The sequence below is a fragment of the Leuresthes tenuis genome, unplaced genomic scaffold (genome assembly GCF_036924035.1).
Source record: "Leuresthes tenuis unplaced genomic scaffold, fLeuTen1.0.hap1 SCAF_19, whole genome shotgun sequence".
Classification (NCBI taxonomy): Eukaryota; Metazoa; Chordata; class Actinopteri; order Atheriniformes; family Atherinopsidae; genus Leuresthes; species Leuresthes tenuis.
The window spans coordinates 13,477,412-13,496,425 of NW_027325373.1; the positions used below are offsets into that span (position 1 = coordinate 13,477,412).

Genomic DNA, 19,014 nt, shown 5'->3' on the forward strand with positions numbered 1-19,014 from the left:
CACCTACACTGGCAGCTTTTTGATATGTTGGAGCATCAAGCCCTCTCTCTGGCCAAATGACTCCTCTCTTCAAAATTTTGCTGCTTGTATTTCTACAGACAGTCCATAATCAGAGGTGGGTTGAAACATAGATGGACATATCTTCATCTTTTGGATGACCTATCTTTTGACAACAGCAGACTAGTACTTTGTTTGCATCACAGGATATACTGCACATCAGTCTTGCAACACTTAAGAGTAACACACCAAGATACTTCTCGACTTGAGGAATCAACTCGGCCTCTGTCCGAAGTGGGCCATCGATTATTTCCTGCTGCTATTATTATGTTCATTTCAGACCACTGTAATTTTAGGAATGATTTTTGGTATGACATCCCTAAGTGCAGGACAGTCTCAGTCTTGACTGTTCCCATGATTAGTTTCATGATCATGAAAAAGCTACCAAATGCTAGAGATGTGTCTGTGTTTACCTTCAAGAATAACATCTCTCCTAAAACCTATAACAACCTAACACTTCCAACTATCAGTTTCACTGCATTTCTTTATCTGTTGTACTTGGATATTTCTTTACTGGTAGGTCACTTTGGATAGAGGCATATGCTAAATCACAAAGTCTAAATAAATTTTGGACTGAACTGTTGACAGAGGTTTTTAAGCATTTTGTGGAGTTCAGGACATTAGCAGATGACTCTAAATGGAACAATGCAACTCTGCAAGAAGTCTTTATCAAATTATTAAATGAGCAACTAAAAGATGACTTGCTTTAAGGGCTGGAGTCTCTCTTCTCAGTTCTCTCATTTCCCTCATCATTAAGATAGATGACAGAATAAGATCAAGACTTATTGTAGACTTATCAACTACATGACTTATTGCCGTCAATGCAGACCAAGCTCAAACTTTGGTTGTAAAGAGACTGAATCGCCAGTAACATTAGGTCCGGTACCCAATACACTTAACCCACTCACAACAAGAAGCAGCTAATTACATATTTTTATGGTTTTTCAAAGTCCAGAAAGCACAAGTAGACTCCCACACACACTCAAGTATCCTTAAAAAGGCAAGCTCGATGGCTCCCTTTACAACTGGGGTTCACCCAGTTTTGGAGTTCTCACTGTTACAGATACAATGGTTCTGTTATTGTACCTATTCTAGCCCCCTTTAGAATGCTGTGGACGAAGGCTTTTTAAAAAACTATCAGACCACCCCTCTCTTTGTGATCCCTGTGTTAAGCATTCTTACCTGCTATCTGGTCTAACTCTCCATCAGGAGTTGATCAGTTGATGACTGATCTTTTCACTTCTTGCAAATGTCCAAGACATACAGCCACAGACATGATTGCACACTTAGAAAATTGCTCATTGACGTGTCGTGTATTGGTGCCAAGTGCACGTATGCCAGAGTATACTGCACAAAGATTGACCAATTGCAGCGGCCAAGGCGGTATTTGAAGCAGTCTTACTGAGCAATCATGCTTGATGCAGGATAATTAACTGAATAGGGCAACCCTAAAAGACACACACATTTTGACATATCTTTTTTTCACAAAGCACAGATCTTCATGACCTGCTTTGAACAGATGTGACACATCATTACATTTCACCATGCAGGAGAGATTCACATCAGCAACATTTGCGAATATTAGCTCAAAAGAAGATAGTGTTTACTGTAAGGATGTTCAAAGACACTAATTGCATCCACTCTTGCAGGAAGTAGCTATGAATGAAAAAAACCTTATTCAAAAGGGTTACATATTACATCATATGAGTCTACCTATTACTTTTTAACAAATATCCCCACATACCCAAACTAAGGTGATGATAATTTGAGAAAAAAAACGTTACCCTGCTATCTACATTGCAATGGAAGTTTAAGGCATGTATTTACAATACATTTCCCTGAACTTCAACTGGATTTTTCATATGTAATGGCATGTGGGAAATTTAAAAGGCTGAATGAGAACATACCTAACCTCACAGTACCAGTTAAAGTTAATATGTAATCCGTTTAAAAATCAGATTGCTTTGATGGCCATATGGATATCAGGTACAGTAAGATAACACAATACAAGTATTTTCCTGATGAGACATCACAATCAGGCCACGCTTGAAATTACAGAAGCCATATCTGGGGACCTATCTATTCTCATCGTCATATGACTGACCTTTACAATAGAAAGATACAGTCTCTTCTGCTTTTCTACATAAACATTGCTTTGGAAACCCACTGAAGGTTGCATCCAAGTGTCTGAATCGCCACATTCAGTCTCCGTCTGCCATCTGTATAAGTGTGCACATGGCTGAATGTGTATGCTCTGAATGTGTGACTCATACTCAGCATGGATAAGTGTCTCTGTGTGGCTGTCTATTCTACTTCTCTCTCAGATACCAGCCTAATGCAATGTGTCAACTTTCAGAGGATTCGGATGCGGATGCAGCCTCAGCCTCAGCCTCTGTGGATACCAGCACCTGCTGAATCTCATCTTCTGCAAGTAGGCATTGCCTTTGCTGCTGATGTCGGTAATGGTCAAAGTCCCATCTCAGCATGTTGCTGACTATTTAATTTCTTTGTTGAAATCATGAGTTACTGAGATGTATGGCTATAGTTAGTTATCAGTTCTGCTGGCAATTCTCGATGTATTATTTGTAGGGCTGCCACGATTAGTCGACTAGTCACGATTATGTCGACTATTAAAATCGTCAACGACATGCATAGTTTTTTTTTTTTTCTTTAAAACTTTGTTTTCTCTCTAAGCTGCTGCGGCACCTTCCACTGCTGCGTCTGCGTTTCTGTTCTTGACACACACTGACGCGCAGTAGTGGTAACCGGGGTCAGCCGTGATGTCACAGGAAGTTAAACCAGACGGACTCTGGTATCATGGCTACCCGGCAATGGAGCTCAAAAGTGAGGGAGCATTTTAAGAAAACTGAAGACAAATGTGTGCAATGCAATATCTGCAAGGCAGAACTTGCCTTCCACGGCAGCACAACAACGATGCATGAGCAACTGAAAAGGAAGCACGTTGTTGTGGCTGATTGTGAAGAGGGACCTTCATCTTGGTAAGCTCACTGGCTAGTTAGCTGCTAAAATTAGCGTAAACAGAGAGTTAACTTGCTACTTACTCATAATGATAGCTGTAAACGTAAACATTAGCAATGACGATTTGATTAATTAGCCTTAGCACACATATTTTATGTGTTTTCTGTAACGTTATAACAGTGATGTGTTTGAATAGGAACGCTAATGTTTTCTAACGTTACGTTTCAGTGCTAAAAAAGTACGTTCATCTTCAATGGACGGCTTTGTTACAAAGCTAGCTACATGCACACATTCACCAAGCAAATGTCCTGATTGAGTCCATACTGAACATGTTGGTGTTATATTTGAGTCAGTGAGACCAAAACGTTTTGTGAATAATTCCTTAATTTCAGGTGCCTACCTCATTTGATTTAAATTCTGTTTGATGCTAGAGACAAATGAAGGAAAGACAAACCAAAAAAAAAAAACTTTTTTTTTTTGTGTGTTCGCTACACAGTTAAATAATTGTTTGTTGCAACAAGCTGCATATTTCATTAAAGGGTTAATGAACTATGATATTGTCTTTTTTTTAGTTAGCATATACCTTAAACACTCTAAGCTGAAATATAATGATGGTTATATAAGAGCAGCTGCATCCTGGTGCGATAAGCTGTATGTTTTACTTACAGTATACGTATGATCCGATTAGTCGACTAATCGAAAAAAAAATAATCGCGATTAGTGAACTATTAAAATAATCGTTTGTGGCAGCCCTAGTTATTTGACATTTCGGATGTTGTCCAGAATAGACTGCTGAAATGACACAGTGGCTTATCTTTGATTTTTTTTCCTCGCGATTGTCAAAATCTCACTGGTTCAAATCATGTTGCAGTCTTGGAAAATATGAACAGGGATAATGAAGGAGAAACACTTGCTTTCCAAAAAAACCACTAAGATGCCCTCAAGCAAAGTATTTATTCCCAAATTGCTCCATTTCAGCCTCTACAGGGCCAACAGTAGAGAACTGGTTTCACTGGCAGCTTTCAAGGGGGAAACTCTTTATGTGCATCTGTCTGTGAAAGTCAAGAGGAGCTGTGAAGAAAAGCATATAGGAATGGCTGAGCTTGAGAACATGTAACTCTGGAGATTGTTACTTTCTATAAACATTGTTGCCAAAGTACACGTCCAAACTGGATCATTTCTTAAAATTTCTGTAAGCTTTGGGTTTCGATACACATCAATTTTCCCCAAAAGCTGTTTCTGAGATGGCCGTACAAATCCAGAAATTTCAAAATGAGTCGGTATAAGTGAGACAATTGTATTGTTTAAACACTATTCCCTTTTATTCGCTGAGTCCAGGGAATGCGATCTTGTCGTTTTATGAGGGAGCTATTATTGAATAAATCTACCGCTACAATCTATTCCAACAACAATGACCGTTCTGAGTAACTACTCCGTTTAGTATTTGCTGCTAAAATTGGAGCCATCCAGAGCCAGATGAATTCCCGTATTGTTCAAATGATGTTTTAACTCTGAGGTCAAAAAGACTGCCAATTAACATTACCTACTCATCACTAATAGTGTCATATGCAGTAAGTGAACACATATATCACTGCACTCATCGAGTGTAACAATTTTTCTCATCGAAGTTCTAAGATGGGTTGAAATTTATAGAATGACAGACAAAGGATGAGACAAAAAGTTGAAAACAATGACAATGAATCTGTTCTTTCTCTCTGTTATAACAAGATTTATAGTGATGACTGGCACATAGCAAAGTGAGTCACCCTCACCATCTGCCCCTTCGTACCTCACCTCTGCCAGCATGCCTGTGTCTGGCTGTCTGTAGCCCTTTTTTTTTTGCTCACTGGTGCCCACGCTTCATCAGCACTCCTCCCAGGGGTGATGGATGGCCTGTCCATACTTCCTGATGTCTAGAGCCAGCTTCTTCCAGACTACCTCATTTCTCCAATATTATTAAATCTTGCCCTTTCCTCTGACTCACGCCAGCCTCTCATCACAACAATGACCATTTTCCTCATCCCCCAACACGATGGTTAGCACCACATGGTGTCTGATAAATTGCCCTTCGTTATTTTCTCCTATCTTTAATCTATAGTTTTGCTTCTGTTCTGTGTCAGTTTGCTCCAAGTATAACTTTAACTCTACGAACAATTTCTCTGGTGGTATTCATCCTCCATCTATTTATGATTCCCATTTAATTTCTTCATCACCATTTTGATAGAAAACTAAGACTAGATTTTGATCATAAACATGAACTATGGAGTTATCAACGAGTTACTGATAACCTTGAAATAACAGGATGAATATACTTCTAAAGAATATGAATAAATAAATAGAAAAATATAACAACTGTTATGGGTATGACTATATCGAATAAAAGATCTGTTTTAGAAACCAAGTTAAACTAGGAATTTAAGCTTCTCTACCTGTGTAGACTTCTGCCTCTGATGGATCCTCTATTCGTTTATGTTGGATGATGTAGTCGGAAACTTTGCAGCCAATCAGAGGTTCCACATCCATCCACTCCACAGCCACGGTTGTGCTTGAGGGCTCCAGGTAAGGGGCTAGGCGCAAACTAATGAAGCAACAGAGAGATGACAAGGCTTAATATCATGGAAGTATAGCTAAACCAGACATTTGCCATAGCTATGCCAGATTTTGATTTAACATGGTATTCTGTAAATGACTTTTTTTCCCAGCCGGAAATCACATAAAGACATGAATAAATAGACACTATGAAGAAAATAAATAAATAAAGAGAGAAGGCAAAGCCTATACCTGATATTACAACAGTCAAAAGATTATTTTAATTGCTCTAACAAGCTTTGCGCATGTCACCACTGTGACCCTTTTGATGGGCTTCTCTTCACAAACGATCGGATGAATTCCGGCTTGGACTGGGACTCTTGTACACTGTGACTGTGTTTCTTATCATCATCTCTTTGGAAGCTCCAGTGCTGCCCTTGGCAAAGTTCTTCTGCCGCCTTTCTGATGTTTTCACCCATAATCTTGATGTAGCTCTCTTGTCTCATGTTGACTGTAGTTCAAATAGGTTGTCTTGACCACTTTCTTTTGCCAAATGTAATCTATCGCCTGTCCATCAAACAACTCATTCGATAGAGGGTCTATGGAGATTAGCTTTCGTCTTTGTGTAGGTAAGCTTTTGCGAAGGCTATGGGATGTTTTTGTGTTCCTGTGAGTCCCAGCACTGTCTGATCTATCATTAGATGGTGGTTAAAGAACAAATTAATCAGGACCTTGGTCACGATCCATGGACTTGGGCAATACTTAACAAGAAGGACATCAAGATTCAAGAGGAAAACATGAGGCATTCTGGAAAAAAACTCCAACAGAACAATGTTGGATGGTGCAGCAAATGTGGTCATGAAATGGTTAGCAGAGAAAAATAGAAACATTATGGGATAGCCATCAGAGTCCAAAACTAAACACAAATCTGTGGAGGGAACCAAAGAACAGAGTGATGGCAAGAAAGCTTCTCTTCAAACTTAAATTCAAAGATAAAAGAAAATGTTACCGAGAGGATCAGTCCAAAATCCAAGCGGAGATGAGGGCAAGTGTTCATTGTGCATGTATGTTTCGAAAATGAATTTTAATCTTGAACAAATATCATGAGATCATTATTGTACTGATGTAGAAGTTGCCGCACCTTCTAACATCTCACTCAACAACAGGGAAGCAGCAACACTGAACAAAACAACATTCCAATGCCACATGTTTTCCAGCAGTGTTCCCTGTGCAGTTTTTCCTATTTAATCCCTCAAAAGAGATAAAAGAATAAGATTTCCATTTTGCCTGCCCTGCAGCTGTATCTGTGACAGTAGCATGAAAGTGGTAGGTTATCCTTTTTTAATAAACTACGTCACTCAGGCTCATCCTCATACGGTACACATTGTTGATAATGTGCCAGATACTGTCTAGAGCTGGAGATGAGGTTGCTGCAGTGACTCTTCTTGTGTCCTTCTGTGCCAGGGCACGGGCCCAGGAAAAGCTAAACCAAACTCTAGTTGTGGCACCAATTCCAAAACCACAAACCACAGACAAAACAATACAGGAATAGACATTAAGTGTGTGCATCTCAGGGTAATTGGGCAATACTTGTGCAGCATAATTTGTAATTTGCTTCCAGTATTGACGCATAGGAACAATCTCAGGAAAGTTTCAGGACGTCAGGTCTCATGCTCGTCCCACCGTGATTTCCCCTAAAATCTGACTTGAAAATTCAGCTTAATATACATAAAGAATAAAGAACAAGATAAAAAAGATTAATGTGATTAGAACTTACATTGTCGGTGGTGCCCTGCAAAAAACAACACAGTGGGTGCAATTGTAATCAAGACTTGGACATCATAAACCTCCCTTTGAGATATTGTACTGTGCAAAAGTCTTGAACCATCCCTCATTTGTTCATAAAAGCGCCATAAAAATGTGTCTCTTTTCTAAGTTAACTGCTATGTGTAGACACAATACTGGTTCATCCCTTGAGCTAGGGCCTTTCTTATTCTTGCATGACTAAAAGCTAATTTGTCGAGAATCAAAAACATTCTTCTGAGAATGGTCATGTACAGGGACTGAACTAAAAGTGACTCTCTCACACTCACCCCGGGGGTCAATTTAGAATGACAAATTATCTTAACATGGATGTTTTTTGGACAGTGGGAGGTAGCCATAATATCCAGAGATAAGGCACAGAAAGGCCCAGCCAGGATTTAAACAGAGAACCTTCTTGCGGTGATTCAACAGTGCTAACCACCCTGCAGCCCAGGTAGCTAATATACAACTTTTGTTTTTATTCTTAAAACATATCAGTTCATTGTAGCTGTCTCCTCTTAGGTCTTGCCCTTTCAGCTTCTTTTCAGTTCCTTTTTAGAAGTTTTTCATGGCAGCAATTGCTGGAGTGGATGACTCACAAAAGCCAAGAGTATTATTAGGACACCTTGAAGGAGACCATGTTCTTTTCAGGGGAGTGTAAGAGCCGACTGACAGCTATTAGAACTTTGGGGACTGTGCTTGTGACTACAACTTTCTCAAGTGCCCCAAGAGTTGGTAGAGGGATGAATTTGTACGTATATCCATGTGCATCAGTGCATGCATCCCAAGGTGTCATGGTGTCACCTCACACTTACATTGGCTGCCTGAGGGGACTGCAGTTAGGCAGGCCATCTTTGTTGAAGGCACTCAGGTCACAGCGACACCAGTTATCAATGACATCGCCCTTTCCGGCACACCAGTATGAGCTCATTGTGGCGCTCTTGAAGGCCTGTAAAGGGTAACAGGTGAGAGAAATGCAATTATCTCTTGGAACATGTGTGCGCTGTCCATCTGAGCTTACCCCACCCTCATATACCACACCGCCTACCTTCTCCCTTTCCACAGTTGCCTTCCATGTGCACACACACTACACGCACACACACAGGCACACGTCTTCAATCCCTATGACGACTTTCCACTGACGACATACTATACCTTTTGATTGTCCTAAAATGAATGAAGGGTAACACAACTTCACCCTGATGGATCGAAACAGTTGGATAGTCCTAACTTGAAGAAGACAGGACTGTCCAACTCAAAAACTGTTTTAGAGAGATTGATGTAGAGCTGACACTCCCCCCACCCCACCACCACCTCCACCACCCCCATTGTGACCTTTTCATTCTCACCTTTCCCAATTACCAAAAGGCAGGAGCACCTCAGTGACAAGCTTGCAGCGTGGTATCATAGATGCACTGCAGCTTTAAGGATGGAGATTTTAGAGCTGTGTCAATCCCCACCCCCCCCTCTCATTCTATGCATTTGGGCGTGAGATCTGTTAGTGGTGCTTTCGGTCTGACGGCGAAGTGAATAGAGGGAGAGGAGAGGGAGGGGGAGATACTAAGAGGTGACATCATCTCCTAACATCTCCTTATGCTACTTCATTTACGGGAGAAAGAAAAAAAAAAAAATCAAAGGCAGAAGCTCAGTCATCCTCTAAAAGGCAGCAAAATGCCAATATAACCGTCAAAGCAATAAAATATAATGTCAGGGCTTTTCCTAAAGCCATAGGCATGATATAGAGTGAGTTCAAGGGAGTTCGCAAATACTCTGGCTCCCCCTGTCACACTATGGATCAATGGAGCTCTCAGTTATTTATACGGTCAAACTGGTTAGCAGTGCTGCCTCATGCATAATACTTTGGCGATGTGCTTGATCACGGTTGTAAAAAAAAAAAGGGTCAGTAAAATCATGCGGAAACATTATCATCGAGTACCAGGCATCCAACAAACAGTCCCTCCTAAATTCTAATGCACCATGACATTAACTTATCAGAAAGCAAAGCAACTGATGAGACAACATATATCTCCAAGAACTGCACACATGCAGTATGTAAACATGCACACACAAACTCAAATTAATCATTGATTTCCACAGATGGCCGTTTTATTTCACTGGAGAAATGCTACAGAAAGGTTTCTGCAGTATGTTGATTAGATGAAATGACATTTAGAGATGCTACTGTTGTAGTACTGAGATGAAAGGCAGACAGCTTGGCCAAAAAAGAGTCAAGGTATGAACTCAGAGGCTGATGGTAGCACTTTTCAACACACTGCCTTGTTAGATGTAAAGGAAGCTCGACATGGGATCTGATTTCCTCTAATACCACGTGCTTTCACTCAAGAAGAAGCACCTCAAGAGTGCAAGTGACCTAAATGAGCAGCAGAGGAAAGAAAGGGAAAAAGAGGGAGTCTGGAGATAAAATGGAAAATAGGACAGAAAAGAAATATATATTTCTCTCTCTCTATATATATATATATATATATATATATATATATGTGTGTGTGTGTGTGTGTGTGTGTGTGTGTGTATAAATTCAGCTTGATAAACAAGGAAACAAAAGTTTGAAAGTGGAGACTTCCACCTCTCAAAGCAACCCCACACTTTACCAGAATGAGGATCACTCAGCATTCGAGGCCTTCTCATTGAACAGTATATCCTCCAATGCAAGCCCCTCTAAATGAGCCTGCTGAATGCGCAGTTATTATAAGGGCATAAGCATGGACTGCAATCCATGGCCATATAATAACCCAGATGGAAACCAAAAAAAAAAAAGTTATAACATTTCTCCCCCTCTTGCCTGAACACATGTGGCTAACTGCTGCCAGAAAACAACAGCAGCAGGAATTTTGCCACCTCACGTCAATGGGAAGCAGGCCACAGACAAAGACAACACAAAAAAACTGAAGTCGGGGTCTGCGCACACACAAAGACTAGACAAATATGTGAAATGACCTTCGCTACCGAGGGCAAACAAGAGGAAGACCGCAGGACTGCCATACATTTGCCACCATCAGATTCCTAGAAAAACCCCATATGGGTCTGTGCGCTTGATTGCATGGCTGCACATGTGAAAAACAGACAAAGCGATTACCACCGTGTTTATGTTTGAAGAGTAATGCAAGCCAGTCTCCACTGGGTAAACAGGGATTCTAATTGTGGTTTAGGGAATGAGGTGGGGAGTTTGGGCAGTGGGCATAACAAAGAGATGAAGCTTCATAGAAAGGCAAAAAAGAAGAAGAAAAAGAAGAAGAAAAGGGGTTAGAGATAGTCAACTAATATATAAATGAAAATGTGTCAAATGTCTGCTGGTGAAGACAGCAACATTTAGCAAGGGTAGAAAAGGAAAGAAAAAAATGTTGGACCAGTCAAGATGGACAAACTCAATAAAGTACTATGTCTATTAACTTATACTTTCAGGGCAATTAACCGCAGATCATACAGTTCCCAGAACAAACAATCTGATCAGTGATATGAAACAAACCTTAGCTAGCATGCCTAATAGTGGAATAGACAGTGTTTTAACAAGGAAACATGTAGCTGAGCATGGACTGTAACACAGTGAGACGTATACGTACAGCAATGACAGATTTGCTTTCAGACACTGGTGATGTCCCTGTTGTTACAATGGACACAAGGATCTACCGTTTCACAAATATGCCACAATTCATTCCCCGCTGACCTTACCGATAGTGAACGAATTGAGCTGAAATGTAATCACTTCCTGCTTTGTACATAAGGCAAGAGCAATGAACAGCAAGACCAATGAGCGTCAACGACAATTCCAGCCACACAAATCCCAAGCCTTGACGTCATTTAGACCCTGCAGACTCACTGGCACCAAAACACAATGTGGACCTTTCACTTTCGTAGAAGCCGGTCGTGACTTACAAGAAGGCAAGTGAGGCCATCGTGACCTCTTTAATGTATTAATCTGTTTGTCTAGTCTATGCTGACCAAATTACTGTCTGTATTCAGAAGCTAATACACAAAAACACTGGCCAGCTGGCCCACTGTATTGATTTATAAGATAATCACCAGTGGTGGTAAAGAGTCTAAGGCAGACCACACAGCACATCATCAGTGTGTGTGCGTACACACATCCATGATTTTATGTGGCCTTTCCAATCATTCAAGGGTAATGGTGTTAACAAGGAGGCCAATGGGCTGCTTCTAGGAACCTTCTCAGAGGTACCACTTCCAGGAAATGGGACACAAGGGACCGCTGGATGGTTGGTTCACCCAAAGGTTGATAGGTGATTGTCATGTCCAATGACAACCTAAAACATCATATAGGGTTAAAATTTTGGAGATTAACTCTGTTGGAAAACGTGCAAGACCAATCAGTGTTGTCAAGAAACAAATTCATGGTCTTTATAGTCTTATCTTATTTTGTCTTATATATGAACATATAGCTCAACACGCACACACACACATTTCTTCTTTGCTGTGAAGAAATATACCATAAAACAGAAAAATAAACCAGGAAACGGTGTGTGAGACTGGTACTTAAGTTGTAGACAGAATTCTAAGTGTTTTAGGTTTCTGTGTTTTCAACAGTCTCGTGGACTCAAATCTTTATGAAAAAGATTTTACAGGAAGCATATTTCTTCACACTTACCCTTCTGTGCTTCCCGTGAATCTGTTAAAGGTTTAATATATGACCTTAGAGACACCACAGGGTGTAGCAATATAGCAGCGGAATCCCAATCTAAAACACATAAAGCCCAACCAAAATTTAACTCAGAGCTCTCCAAACTGCTCTTAGATATCACAGTGATCTGAGTCTGGTCTTAATCATGTTTTTGTTGCAGGTGTTTTAACCAAACAGGCACGGTTTATAAAGGGGAGCAGCTCAGCCTGCCCCAGACAACACAAAGGGCCTTACATGCACATGCAGTGCAGCCAGAACTGCAGTCGCAACATTGAGCAGAGCAGCTGAGATAAGAAAAACACACAGAGGGGCCAGTAAATTTACCTTTTGATAGAGTAAAAACAGTTTTACACTACGTATATGTTTGCCACTGTTTTCAAAGTATATTATATTCAAACTTAAACAGCTTGTCTGATGTTTGCAACAATCCACCCTGCTTTGAACCATTCACATGGGCCAAATGAGCATTGTGAAGGCTATTTCATTTGGGTCTTTCTTGATAGGAAAGATAATTTTGTCAGGGTTGGAGCCCAAAGTTAAAGGTCTGCACTACTGCCAATGTAATTAATGCTTTGTGGTTTTGACAAGTATGTCGTACATACGGGCCACACAGATCGTGTATAAATCTATTTAATGATCTTCTGTATAAGGGCATGCACTTTCCTCTGTACTGCGGGGACATTCCAGGAGTCAAAACTTTAAATTTGACCGCAAAAAGTGCTGATCTGAGCTGCATGGCATATAATTACCCAAAGTTTACAACATCACTCAGTCTGTGTTGCTTTTTCAGATGTTATTTTTACACTAATTTACCTGAAAATTGATGAAAGTAATTGGACACGTGATTACTAAATGTCTGATTAGCTATGTGTCATTTCAGCTTGAGGTCATGGACAAAAAGACCTCACATATGACTCAAAATGAACTGAGAATTGGAAGTTGCCATTTAGACTGAGATGAAGTTGCTTGTCAACATAAAGAGGAAACCACATCACTGAGGAACTTAATACTGAAGTGAGAGATTCGCTAGAAATCCAAGCAAGTTACTTTGCAAAAATCAATGGTTTTGTACATTCTAAAAATGGACTGCTTACAAGAAAAGTGGAATATGTCAAGCTGGCTGGTAGACTGAAGATCACAATTTTTATGGATGGAACCTTTTTTAAAAAAAGAAATGAAACAAAACTAAAACATGTTTGCTTTACAAAGCATGTCAAGAGTGCTCTCTCAGAAAAAAAAGGTATATGTGTTTGCTTGCCTACTGCGAAATGTGGATTTCGTGACCTCAGGTGGTTCAGCACAACATGCAAACCATGAAAGAAACCCAGTGAAAAATTTGTGCACGCTAATAAAGGGAGAAGAAAGAATGGAAGAAGACATCGCCCCTTTGTTAGAATAACACTAACAGGAAGGTGTGCAGTAAAAAACTCATGACCCATCACCTCATCTGTTAAGGATGATGACGGTTCAGCTGTGGCTTAGCCATTGTTGGCTGCTAAGGGAACTGGTTTACTTGCATTCATTGATGATTTTGCTACTTGAGGGAGCAACAGCGTGGGTGTAGAGATCTGCAGAAGTATTCTGTCTCAAATGCTTTCAGATAGATCAAAACTAATTTCATCAAACAACTTTTCACCATTCAGCAGTGCAATAATTCAACAACCCTTTTGACTATTCAATTAATGACTATAGCAGAGTAGCTGTCCTCTTGCAACAGACCAGATTAAAGAAAAATGGACTCACAATGAACAGGTTGGGTTAAAGGCCTTAAGCAGTCACTGAATGAAGACAATAGAATATTAAACAGGGTGATTTTGCTTGGCTTTATGTATATCTGGGCAGTTTTGTGTGGCTAAACTTTTGGCATTCAGTGTTAAACAGCTCAATGTCCCACATGCCTTAACCGTATGCAGCTTGCTTCTTACACGTTCTATCCTCTTTTGCTCAATCCTGCTGCCTCTTTCACGTTGAACCTGTCACCCTCATCTACTCCACTCAAAATGTTGGACACACAGTGCTAGAGAGGAACTGCTGTGTAGGCAAGGCAGTGACGGCTCTGCACAGCGGAGAGCATTCTGACCCATTGGAGTCACAACCAATTTGTTCAAAAGGTTTACCATAATTCAGTCAAAGCAACACAGGATGCAGAACTACTGGCAAGAGCCACAGGCGAAAGCTTATTTATTTACTAACTGATATGTTGTTTTTTTTTCCCAGACTGAAACAATCTGCGAGAGTCAAAGTCAGGATGTGTGCATTTGCACGTATACTTCATATCCAGCTCTGATAAATCCAATCCAATCCCATGGCTGGATTCAAGTAAGCAAGTTTAAATTAAGCCAGAAAAGTCAGAAAAGAGCAAACTGAAGGCATTGACTACCAAGACAAAGATGTATCAAAGATCAAACCCATCCTTCCAAATGCAAAACGTTATCACCACACGAGTAAAGACGATGCAGGATTCATGCATGTTCCAAGTCAATTTTAAAGGTGAAATTACCTCTATATCTCAGAGATCATTAATCTACTGATGAGACACTTGATATTAATGTGCTTCTTACGGTATTTGAATCTGGGAATTAGGAAAATAATAAATCCCACAAATCCTCTGATTTTGAATTATTAGTTCTGGTTTAAATTGGTAAGATTTGGGGATAAACATAAACCATATTAGAATAAGATGAAGGTGATTGAGAAGCTGCCATTTTTTAATGTGACTTTTCAAAGCTATATCCACAACATGCACATTTTTATTCACCCTCAATATGTGTGTGTGTGTGGGGGGGTACATTAGAGCTGGATATTATACAAATCTGGACAATTTAAACCTAATCTAGCGTCTTGGATAGATAAGAGGTTTCTCCTCTATTTGGGTGAGCCCAACCAAGACGTTACGTTATTACTCAGGTAATCATGTAGTATTAACTGATAGGATCAGTATTCCAGATATCAGTTTTACCCTTAATCTTAACTGGTCTTTGGTAATTTTAGCACTGTGTGGGTGTACAAAGCAATACTTAAAAACACTCAGAAAGCTAACAGGACAAGCTGATGTACAGGTCTACAACTTCTACTTTTCAGTTCACATTCTTTTCATTTCTGGCTGCTGTCTTTACGATGAAAGTGAAATATACCCCTTTGGCTTAACATGTCATAGATATGAAAGCGACATGACATGTCCTGTCAAACAGGCATGCAGCCCTGGTGAGGTCACTGATAGATGCCAGTAACTGAGGAAGGTGGAAGGAAAGGAGCTAAAGAAAGACTGACAGATCCATTGAAGCCAGACAGGGGGCATGCACAGACACATGCATCCATATACAGAAGGTGTACATGCAAACATACATATAGATGCAATCGCTAGCCACCTAATCATAAACTGGACAACTAAGCTTCTATTTTGATTGCTCCCGTGGATTTCGGGTGAAAGAAAAAGGACCTCATTTCTGAGAAAGCTTTTGCAACATGGCAGCTGTCTTTCCTGATAGACCCAGCCAAGTAGAAAGATAGTCTCGCGCAAAAATGCGTGTGTGAGGCAGACACACACAAAGACGGAGAGATAAAGAGTGGTTGTGTGCGTGGATGGGCAAGTTGCCGCTAGTCTCTAATGCAATATACGTATGTGCCATTCTGACTGGCAGCAGCTGTGGCCAAGAAGAGAAGCGAAAGCGAGAAAAAGAGAAGCGGAGTGATGGACTCCCCTCCCTCCCCAGAGGTCGATGACATCAATAAGAAGCTAATAATCCTGCCTCAAGCTACCTCAGAAGGGCTTTCCAGAGCAATCCACTGCAGTCTAGTCCTTCTCCTCCTTCTCATACATCTCACTCTCCAAGTCCCCAGAAGACCGCGGGCGGGTTGGGGGAGAGAGAAGGATGGGTAGAGAGGTGTTTGGAAGAGTGGGAAAAGAGACATTTTGCTCTTCCTCACGTTTAGGTATTGACGAAGCCCACTATCGGCCGTCTGCTATTGATTGTGCCTTCTTTTCTTTGGGACTTGTTATGGGAGGCACGTACAGAGGGTTATATTGTGTGTGTGTGTGTTTTTTTTGTGCATTTATCTATATACAAGTATATATTAATGAAAGTATGATAATAAGATGCTTGGTTACAGGGTGCATAAACCACTCTTCTGTTGCTGGCTGTGAGTCACCTGCTTTTACTTACACAAAGACTATAAAAGAACACGCACAAGATGTTAGGTCGGATAACAAACACAAAATGAAGCACAAACAGGGTAAAATGTGGTCAACTAAATGTCAAGTGAAGCCAGAGCCTCTTCCTAAATTAGCTCCTGGAAAACAAATCTAAAATGATTAACTTTCATTGTAAAAAGATCCAAAGACTTTCATAAAGGATGAATCATAAACACAGCATGTGGCCATCAAGCTGATATTACATTCAACGGTGCTTTCTTGTTTAGACACATGTATACACCTCACATCTATACACATCGACTTCCCCACATGAGAAAACCATGATGTCATCCTTTCTATGCCCTCTGTATTACAGTACACATTTCCAGTGGTCAAAGTTAACCAACCTATGCCATCTAGTGGGCAAATATTGCAATTGCAGCACTGAAACGTTTCAGTGGACAAAAAAAATATACAAAATGTGGAAGGATTACGCCATCATCTTACGGCATGAGTTTGCACAGGTAATAAAACACGCTGAACAATGAATGGACACCTCCTATAAGAGCAGAATAGAGGGTTTGGTGTTGCGACTTTTGTCACAGAGCATCACAACATACATTACTTGTATTTCTATTTGCGCCGGACTTACAACATGTTTATTTGCAGATTTTGTAATACAATCACATGCAAACTTTTATGCATTACTGCTAATAAGTTGATACAGATAGTTTTCACCTTAATTATGCAACCCTAAACTGTCACATTTAAAATATATATATTTTTTTGCTTTTGGAACAATGATTTGTCATATCTGTTGTCAATCTCCGGTTTTGTAGTCTCAGTGTGTCTCTCTTCCTCCACATACACACACACTCACACACAACACCTGCAGAAAGGTACACATAGTTTCCTACTCCCACGCTTCTTTCTCACCTCTTTGGTGACATTGTCTTGCACCAGGCTGTAAAGGGGCACAACACGGCTGATGTCCAGCAGGACAGGGATGGGGGAAGGCTGCTCTCCACTCCGGCTGTTGCCGCTGCGGCCTCTCCCTGACACTCCTCCCACCAAGGCCTGGTGATGGCACAGGTGGCAGCCAGCTGGACAGTTTCCCTTTTCCTCGCAGCGGATCTCCACACCTTTCACCATGTCATCAGACAACAACTGGCTCTTCTGCAGAGCCAACAGGTAGTTGATGAAGGGAACTGACTTAAGCTCACGACGTCCTCCACCACCAACTCCCTGGTCTGTTGCCTCTGGAAGAGCAGGCCGGAGAGGAAGAGGTGGTATGTTGGTATGGAGCCATGGAGGCATGGGTAAGAATGGACAGGGAAAAGATAAACAGTTAATAACACCTATGATGGTTATTTATTTTGGAAGCAGTGGTGGGGCATTCTTAAATGTTCAGCTGCATAAAGCACCTCGGATTACCTTGGATTAATTTATAAGTTAAATAAATGGAATAAAAAAAACAAAAAGCAAAAAATAGAACTAACTCCTAGTTGCCATCAGGGTTCAAATAGATGAAAGAAGGATGGAAAAGAGGAGAAAGGGAGGCAGGTTGGAATGACTTCCCTCTTATCCCGAGTGTCACATAGCACTTTGTGATGTTGTTACTCAAGTTGGAGGAACTCTTTTTGATAACTTCATCTTTAAGCAAGACTGTAACATCCAATGCTTTGAGAAGCAGCAGCGGAGGCAGGGTGTTTGAATTATAGGACACATTAGGTCACATGTTAAAGTGGAGTAGAAGTGCCACTTGTGATGTGCCACATTTACTTTAAAAAGGACAAAAGACAAGTTATCCATTAAAAGTGGTTAATATTGTTTTTTTTTTTTAAAGATTTGCAGTGCATAAGACATAGAAAACATATTACAGAACATGCTCAAGACATGTTAAAAGTAAAGTTGCTTTTCAGTGACCAATCTTTTCGAATGAACTACAAATCAATTGAAACCAGGAATGTCATAATGTTCATAATAGCTGAATGCAAACATATTTTCCCAAGACACAATGTAAACTGTGCTTTAGGACACTCAAACTCCCAAACTTCCCCGAAAAAAGAAAAGCACGTGACCCTTGCATATATGGCCTCAGTTTTAACTGTGACCTTGTTTGAATTTGTGTTTGAAAGAGAACTGAAAGTATTTACATATGTCTTTGTGAGTTACTCCCTGTGTGTTTCTCTACGGCAACGGCACATAGTTATGAGGGTCAAATGAAACAGTGTGTAAACAGGCTAAAGGAGTGGCCCAAGAGCCATACACAAAAAACAGCTGTTGTCACCCACCTCCTACAATAAAATCCTACAATTAATGTTGTTATGGGAAGATTATTTCACTCTCAGTTATTTCGCCTTGTGATATCAAGATTTACATCTGTCTATGGTAAACATCTACCTTTTGGACATCAAGTATTTGGACCATCAAATATTTGTGAAAGAAAAACCTACTGAAGGTAAATGTGAATCTGTTTGAGACTAGTATAGATAATGCTGTAATTTTTCCCTTCTGCGATCCTTGTAGCACTCTATCCTAACTCTATCCTGGTGTGTTATGGCAGGTTAACACAAATCTAAACTGACCAAACTTCATAAAACATTTTTTCACCACTGCAAAGCACTACCGAGATGGACCTAATCTACTAAATTGCAGGGTGTATAGAGTTAGTGCATGAACATCCTCAAGTGGAAGTCTTCTGACATCTAGTGGCCTCTCACTAAAATTACTGGTTTACAAAAACAATTTCACATCTGGATATTTTAATCAAATGGTGGGTAGAAAAGGCTTCTCCTTAACTTCTCTTTCAAATATTATTTTTTCTTTTTTTGTTAAGTTATTGGTTTGCTTGCTTGTT

The 19,014-nt window shown here is 40.3% G+C and overlaps 1 protein-coding gene across 1 annotated transcript in view; it reads right to left on the reverse strand.

Annotated features, from left to right (window-relative positions):
* Window positions 1-19,014, reverse strand: part of LOC140276620 (astrotactin-2-like) — a 258,166-nt gene that overhangs the window by 35,443 nt on the left and 203,709 nt on the right. The window contains exons 17-19 of the mRNA XM_072371388.1: window positions 17,091-17,413; window positions 8,184-8,317; window positions 5,466-5,614 (exon numbers count right to left, since the gene is read on the reverse strand). Of these exons, the coding sequence (XP_072227489.1) occupies window positions 5,466-5,614; window positions 8,184-8,317; window positions 17,091-17,413 (606 nt within the window). The remainder of the gene's footprint in view (window positions 1-5,465; window positions 5,615-8,183; window positions 8,318-17,090; window positions 17,414-19,014) is intronic.